General features: G+C 39.0%; 1 protein-coding gene across 5 annotated transcripts in view; it reads left to right on the top strand.

Moving 5' to 3' along the window:
- LOC103906257 (protein-lysine methyltransferase METTL21E) overlaps positions 1-7,641 on the top strand; it is a 17,479-nt gene extending 9,838 nt beyond the window's left edge. For all 5 annotated transcript variants that reach the window (XM_009288137.1, XM_009288130.1, XM_009288160.1 and 2 more), the window contains 3 exons: positions 3,109-3,266; positions 5,794-5,911; positions 6,828-7,641. In XM_009288137.1, coding sequence (XP_009286412.1) covers positions 3,109-3,266; positions 5,794-5,911; positions 6,828-7,252 — 701 coding nt within the window. In that variant the 3' untranslated portion in view covers positions 7,253-7,641. The remainder of the gene's footprint in view (positions 1-3,108; positions 3,267-5,793; positions 5,912-6,827) is intronic.
- Positions 7,642-8,401: the final 760 nt, after the last annotated feature.

The following is an 8,401-nucleotide window of genomic DNA, read 5'->3' as shown; positions in this document are numbered from 1 at the left end:
TCTCAACCCACGAGTTTTTCTCACTTGTGCTTTTCCAATTCTCTCCCCCATCCCACCGGGGGCGGGGGGGGTGGAGAGTGAGCGAGCGGCTGTGTGGTGCTCAGTTGCTGACTGAGGTTAAACTGTAAGAGAATAGGGACTAACACAGAGATAAACACTTCCAGGAGAATAACTTCCTATCAGCTTTTTGCACCTGTTACGAAGAAACTAGTTTGATCAAAGTACCAGCAGAACTTTCTCAATGTTTGCAGGTATTAAAAGACTTCATCTCATTTGGATTTTGCTTACTCTGATAACAATTTTCTTGTTGTTTGAAAGATTTCCCACTAGTTTGTTATTTTTCTGTTCTGACTGCTCTGAAGGCAGTTACAGAAAAATTAACTTCTTTCCTTTTGTGCAGTCCCACAAGAAGTTTAGTTATTCTGAAAGATATAAAGCAGAAAATAGAAGAGTGCCTTTTGCAGTATGAAGGGAAACTTGTATGTAGGTCAGCAAATCAGACTAAAAGTCCGCACTTCTTTTTTTTTTTTTGTCAGCACTCTTTGTCAGAACCATTAGCATCCTGGTCCTGATAAAATTTCTCGTTAGGGTTTTGAAGCCTGTCTACTGTATGATGTCTCTGATGAAAGAAATACTCTTTTTGATTCTCTACAATAGTCAGATCTTCTTAAGAGGAAGACAAAAATATAAAAATTATGTCAACTTCTCCAGATCACCCACCTGGGGGATTACCAAAGGGTAAGATGGCCAAAGATTTATGTGGTGTTATTAATCAGCAGATTTGGGATTCTTCTTTCAGGGGCGTGGGCAGTTTAGCTCAGGTAGGGAGCAGTGGCCTACAAATTCTGTTAGCGTAGGTGCTATGCAAGCCTTAAGTAGAAAGATTGCTGATACTGTAGGGAATAGGTGGGAAATGTTTATTGAGCACTAGAGGGGGTATCTGTAATACCGCTAAGGTTTTATAGATCTTCTGGCAGAAGCTTTATAAGTTAAGACTTAAAAAGTTATGGCTTCTCAACAAAATTGGATCCAAAACAGATGTCAAGGGAGGAAGAATCAAGAAAAATGGTTGTAATGGGGAGGTAATAGAAGGAATAGCTTTTTACTTCCACAGCTAGTAGTGATCACAGAATGAGATCAGACTGCTCTAAGCAATCAGAGAAGATTAAAAGCAGGCTATATCTGGTATGCCTGGAAACAGGATGATGTGTTAAATACACTTACGATATGTGTAATAAGAAAGCTGCATATTAATTCTTTCATAAGAAAAGATTAATTTTGTCGTGGAGCAGCATTTCTCTGGCACTTAACTCATGTTTGTGCAGGCTTCCCTGCTTGCAGGCACAATGATGCATGTGTTTTCTCTCAACTTAACATTAGAGGCTTGCAGAAGAGGTAATGGGCTGCCACATACTGCTTATTTCCTAACATCTTAAAATATCATAGTTTCAACGTTGACTATTTCATTTAAGTTAACTTTATAAAATTATGCTGTTTATATTTTTTCCAGTAGCATATGCATTACATTATTTTTAATTTTGCTGTATCCCATGATTAGGGTCCCCCCCCCCCCCCAATAAATTCTTGGAGTACGTTGGTTGGTTAGTTGTTTGTTGTTGTTGGGGATTTTGTGTGTGTTTGATTTTTAACTTTCAGATTATGTCTTAGTGTCAACATACTAACATTGAACATGAACATTTTTGCTTTTTCTTTCATGTTTGTTGCTATTCTCTAGTTTCCTCTGATGCTTAGAGTAAGTTGAGTTACAAGCTTAAAGCACTGGCTAATGAGCCTGAGCATCTCCCTGATGTGATTTTGTTTGGTAACATCTCTTTCTTTGTTCACCCCTGATTTTGTTCCTTGGTCCTTCTATCACAAGGAAGGGAGAGACTTTGTCAATAGATTATGGCAATAAAAATACTGAGGCATATGGCAGAGCAAATGACAACACTTGAGGCCATCATGTCCTGTGACAGCAGTGATTTGAGGGGGAAGAAAAGGTGAAGAATCTTCGCCAGACCAATGTGTTTTATGCTGATGAAAACATAAATGTTTTCATTTTTAGTAGCCATTGGGCCTGCAGTTTCCGTGCAGATCCTGATCTTGATATCTGTGATTTCGATGGTAACTGCAGGCTTGATACAGAAACTCTGCTTTGGACAAGGTGGTAACCCAGTTATCTAAATCTCTAGCGTGCTTTCTAGGAGGTGTAGCTTGTAAACATGTTTTGCTTTAGCTAATTTGCCAAGAGATCATAGTTGGCTGTGAAAGCAAATTTCCTGTGAAAACTTGGAACGATTCTACACTTTGCTAAGAAAATGCTCTGGACAGCTTCACTTACATGTTTTTTTTGTAACATTGTGGTGCAGCTTTGTGTGATGATGGCAAAACTGAAACTGGCTTGGTATTCAGCTAAAAAAGAATAAGTCCTCTCCTGTTAGAAGAGTTATCTGGGATTATGTTAGGTATCATAAATATCCTTTGCTTAGCAACAGGGATGGCATTCAGGATATCAAGCCAACTGGAAAGAATCCCTCTGACAGGGCTCTGTTAGGGTGGGTGGATAAGTTTTCCTGACAACACTAGTGCTTTCGCTCCTGTCTGTCATAATTTGTGTTGCTAGGATCTGTTTCACAAGTTTTGTGACAGACTTATAAATGATACTGTGGCTCCTTTTGTTTACTGTCAAAAAGAACCATAATGTGGGGAAAGTGAACAGTAAAAGGATATGGAAAATAATAAAATCCAGGCACATAAGACCATGAGTGTCTATACTAGGGCAGCTGTTCTTGAAGGGAAAAAGAAGTTAAAAAATTTCCTTTGAATTGCTGAAATGGAAAGCAATATATGGTAACATTCCACTTCTTTACTTTTTATGAACTCGTCTTCTTCAGCAAAACAGGAAAGAAATTATTTAGTCATAAACTGAAAACTTCAATTAGAATTCAGGAGACTTTCCATGTATCATGCTAACCATTAATGGTGAAATGTGTTTTTATTCACACACGAAAATCACGTTCTTGCTTCCAAATCAGCTTTTCAATATAAATTGGTAGTTTCATTATCAGTCTACTCAGCCTGTTTGACCTTTCATACTTTTGCTTCCAGGGGAAAAAGAAGATGAACAGATAGTTGCAGAAATCATGAGAAGGCGTTTTTTTCCTGCTCTTATAACTCATAAGTCCTGGGAAGGCTTTCACTTTGCTGGCCATGAGATAAGAATTACAGAAGCCACTGATTGTTACGGGGCAGTCGTCTGGCCATCGGTACAATATTTATGCAGCATTGTTATTTTTTAGTTTTGGAGTTTTCTAGTACTTTTAATTTGTTTTGCATGATAAATATGTTTTGTTGTATGTTGTAAACCCAAGGAAAACATTCTGTGCTTCTCTGTCTCCGCTCTGCAAGTCCCAAACCTGAATTTAGCCTGGTTTCGTATGGATTCCTGGTTCTCAAAGCTTAAATGGTATTCCTTGTTTGTGCCCCTATCACACAAGATGTATGATGTTGTGTCCCCTCCTCACCTACCAGTAACTTTTGATCCTATTGGCCAATTACAAGCATATTTCGAAGGAAATATGGCAGTCTTATGATGATTACATTTCCTGTACATTTTATAAATACAGATGGCTGTATAGCAGGCAGATCCAGGTTGTGGAAACAGCTGTGATATGAGCTCACAAGGTATTAGCATTCATAGAAGTTACTCAACTTACTCATGTGAGAAACAAATTTACCTTGTAGATACGCAGACAAGGGAAAAAGTTCAGCTGGAGCTTTCAGTTTCTTAAACAGCCAGAAATCTAGTGGGAGAGAACCGTTGTCCTTGGCTCTTGATATAAGAACCATCAACATGCCCACCATACAAAGAGCCTTCTTCAAGGTTTTGAATCTGTGCAACGCAGCTAACCGACTGTTTTGAAATAATTAAGAGCGAGAAAACCCACTGCGGTCAGGGAGGTGCCACAATGCACCATTGACACTTGTGGCATTCAGAGAACATCCCTGAAAGAGAACCATCTCCAGAAGCCCCTATAAGAGGGAGAGGACTAAAACCCAGGAGGCTCCGTTTCTGTCCCAACGGTATCAGCCTCCTAGGATTGTACGGTTTTTAAGAAGTATGGCCATAGTTCAGCTGAGAAGAGTCAGAGTACTTTGCTGTTTTGAACTCCAAACAATTTTTCTTGTCTTAGCAGACCTGGACAAGTCATTTATACTATATCTCTTAGTGGCCTCAGTGCATGTCTTCAAGGAAAGGTTGGCTGGTGGCCAATTATTCTCACAAAATCATGGGCTGTACTGAAAAGCATATTTTTTTTCTGGAAGGGTTTAGCCGGTTTTGCTGTGGAAGGAAGGCAACCATTCTGTCTGTGTCTCCTCATGTTCTCCCTTCCTGTCCCATCCAGCAGTATTTGAACTCTTCGGAAAAACGTCAGCCGAATTTGTCGAGAGGGCAGAATCTTTAAGGAAAATAAAGTTTCTGCATGTTTCATGGAAAGGAAGACAGATTTCAAAGTTTCCCTAATTTAACCCACAGAAATTTTGATCCTGCCAGCCAGTTTCTACAACAGAATATGGAAAAGCTCTGAGGGAAGGAATTATAGGAATAGATGGAACTAACAGGAAATCTTAATATAATGTGTTTTTAAATGTCAGTCAAACATCAGACACAATCTTTAGGAACCTGGCTTTAATTAGTCCTGGTGCTCACAGACTTATTTCTGTATCAAAGCTTTGTTGATTATGAGATATATGTAAGCTTGCATAAAAAAACCTACTCTTTTTGCTCTGAATTAAGAGGTAGAACGCAAAAACTTTGAATTTCTAGCATGTCAACATTGGGTTAACAGTCCTCCTGTTCCTTTCCTTCTACTTCTTAATCGGTTTAAAGCAAAACTAAGAGTGTAATTTTGCTGTACCAGACTAAACCACTAATAATTGCCTTTCCAAATGGTCATCTGTATTGCAAAATGATGTGGCAACCATCATACGTATTTGTCAATGGAGACTATATAATTATTGAAGTCTGGGAAAAAAATGTGGGAGCCAAGCTGGAAACTATCTTTGCCACAGAAATAAAATTAGCAATTTCTATTTCAACAGTGAACTAAAACTCACTGGTCAGTATGAGACAGGGCAGAAAAGCTGAAGAAGCTGCTTAATCACAGTTTATAAATGCATATATAAGGAGTCTGTTGTAGAGGGCTCTTTGTGGCTTTGTTTGCTATAAAAGTTTGCTAAGCTTAACAAGGTAAGCACATAGAAACTGAAACTGAACTGAAAGAAAAGGGGTGAATTTATTGGTCCCTTTTGAATCATTATGGTAATTAATTATTGTTAGAAATAATTAACTATTGGAAGAGCTTAACAAGGGTTGTTGTGGATTTTCTCTCACAAGCAGTCCTTATATCAAGATGTCTTTGTGAAGGACACGTTTTAACTCAACCAAAAGTAAGTGCAGTTATAAGCAGGAATTGCTGACCGGAATTTTATAGCTCATGTTATGCAGCATGACAGATTAGGTAATTGCAGTTGTTCCTTCTGGCTTTAATGCTTTGCAAGCCTATATTGAGGCATGTTGTGGCATTTATTTTGCCAGCCTATAGAGCTCAAAGATCATAATGAGCTGTGATCCTTTAGGGACAGTGCTTGAATGAATATTGCTCATTTGAACAGACATGAATTTTTGAACAGACAAGAATTTTTTTGCATGCTTTTAAATGACTGCATATTTAGTGAGGGGATTTATTTCATTTATTTGTTCAGTATGTTCATGGATTTCCTCCCCTACAGGCTCTTGTTCTGTGTTATTTTTTGGAAACGAATTCTAAACAATACAATTTGGTTGACAAAAATGTGATTGAAATTGGAGCTGGAACTGGGTTGGTCTCCATAGTAGCCAGTTTACTGGGTGAGTACATGCCGTTGCTCTTACACTCTTGGAAACATCTCTCAGATGAATACTGGAGGACAAAGGAAGTGGCTCAGTTCTTCTAAAAGACTGTTGTTTGAAAGCTTCCAAAAGCAAGAAAAAGTAAATTCCAGAAGGCTTGTTTGGAAGCTTGCTCTGTTATTTTTTTCTGTAAAGCTGTGAGTGTATTGATGCAATAAAGGAGGTCCCAGTAGATGATGATGTCATTAACGGTGTTAAACAGGGGACCAAAATAAGAAACTAGTGGCCTCACAGGATGTCAGTGGCAACCAGATGTAGGTATGACTCAGTGCATCACCTTCCATTGACCAAACAGCTCTTGGATGCCAGGTCACTTTCTTTCCATTTGTGTTCAGCATTTTCTTTCAACAACCGATCAGCAGCTTGATTTTTCTGCTACAGACGCTGTTGTGTTTTATCTCATGGTAGCCTATTCTTCCTCAAGAGTAATCCAGATCAGTGACTTTGGAATTTTAACAGAATTTTTAGCTTTCTGTAGTCTGAGAAAGCTTCTTCCTATGTGAAAAGGAAAAAACCTGAGGCAATGCTTAAATCTCATGCTGACTTCTTGGAGTCAGTAACTGGTATTCTTCAATCCCTAGTCGCTCACTGTACTTTTAACCAATATGATTTCAAGATGCAGTAAGTATCTGATTTCTCCCCACCCATCCCCAGCTGGATTTAGATGACAATCTGTAGAGTAGAACTACTGGGAACCAAATATTTATTTTAAGCACAATGGGTAAGAGGTATTGGGAGCATTTACATTGTTCTGTTCCCCTCAGTGAGAGCTACCTGGTAAAATCAGTTCCTTGTGCAGTGGCTTTTGTGAATGGGCTTTTACTCAGGTCTTGAAGTATATTCAAAGATTATGTTTGTTTTCTCCCTGTCACAGGTGCACTTGTGACTGTCACTGATTTGCCAGAACTGTTGGGAAACCTTCAGCATAATGTTCTCCAAAATACAAAGCTGAAATGCAAGCACCAGCCTTGTGTTAAGGAATTGTCTTGGGGAATTGATCTGGAAAAGAACTTTCCTAGGTCTTCCTGTCACTTCGACTACATTATGGCTGCTGATGTAGTTTACCACCATCCCTTCCTGGATGAACTCCTCCTAACTTTTGATCACTTGTGCAAGAATGACACTGTTATTTTGTGGGCTATGAAGTTTAGGCTGGACAAAGAGAACCAATTTGTGGGCAGATTTCAGACACTGTTTGACTTAGAGGTGATTTCTAATTTCCCCAGTTTGAACATAACCCTGTATAAGGCAATGAGGAAAGGCAGGATGAAAGCCAGACCTTCCAAACCGATGGTCTGAAAGAGAGATACAGGGAGGTGAAAGTTGCAGCTGTTCTGCAGTTTGTTCTCTTTTTTAATAATTTCCATGTTAGTAGTTGCTAACAGCTGCATGAATGACAATTTTAGAGACAGCTAAAACGAAACATCAGATTCCTAGTGCATCCCTAACAAATTCCTAAATTCAATTTGCCAATAGTTGTAAACACAGAAAAAAATGTATCTTTGATGTTTTCTTGACTTTTGTGTGCTAACCTGACAACACTAATAACTTTTACAAGACTTACCATTACTGCTATGGGTCGTGTAATGAATATTTCCAATAGCTTTCAACTGCAGCTTTGAACAGTGTCTTATAAGATCAACCAATCGTTTAAAACTTAAGGCTATAATAAATCTTTGTATTTAAAAGTTGTGGTGTTAAATCTGATCTTTCCCCATTCTCACTATCGAGTAAATCCTTCCTTTGAATAGCCTTTATAGGACATTAAATTAGCTGCCCCCCCCCACCTGGGAAATATACTGTCATAATAAAGGGGCAGAATATATTAGTTACCCTTTCATTTAATGATTATGCTTTCTTCCCCTTCCATTTTTTATTTAGATTCAGGGATTCTTCAACAGACAGCCGCACACGTGAGGCAAGAGGGAGTTAAATGTTTTGTTGCTTGAACAAAGGTCTTGGATAAGAAGAGTACAGCATATCACCAACTGACCTTTGCAAAGACCTTAAATTCTTGGAGGTCTGCTCCTCCAAAAATAGACGGTTATCTGGACCTCAGGGAACAACAATGGAAAAATGACAGTGGCCATCAAGAGAGGAGTCCCGCTGGTGGTGACTGGAGGCAGAAAACTAAACCAGCCTGATATGGTGTGGCTGATGCATGGGCAGGCTTAGATTTTTTTTGTTTTTTAGTATAGGCAAACAAAATACTTTTCTCCTAGCCACTCAGTGCTGCATGGTCAGTGGTCAGATTAATGTCCTTGAAAGCCTATCAGAGAACTTTCTTTTGGGAATCGTAGAATCATAGAATCTTTGGAAAAGACCTCTAAGGTCATTGAGTTCAACTGTCAACCCACCACCACCATGCCCACTAAACCATGTCCCTAAGCGCCTCATCTACACGTCTTTTAAATACCTCCAGGGATGGGGACTCAACCGCTTCCCTGG

This window comes from Aptenodytes forsteri, unplaced genomic scaffold (genome assembly GCF_000699145.1).
Source record: "Aptenodytes forsteri isolate BGI_AS27 unplaced genomic scaffold, ASM69914v1 Scaffold123, whole genome shotgun sequence".
In the NCBI taxonomy this organism is placed as follows: domain Eukaryota; kingdom Metazoa; phylum Chordata; class Aves; order Sphenisciformes; family Spheniscidae; genus Aptenodytes; species Aptenodytes forsteri.
The sequence above is the reverse complement of the archived record's forward strand: the minus strand, read 5'-3'. Positions and strand labels throughout refer to the sequence as shown.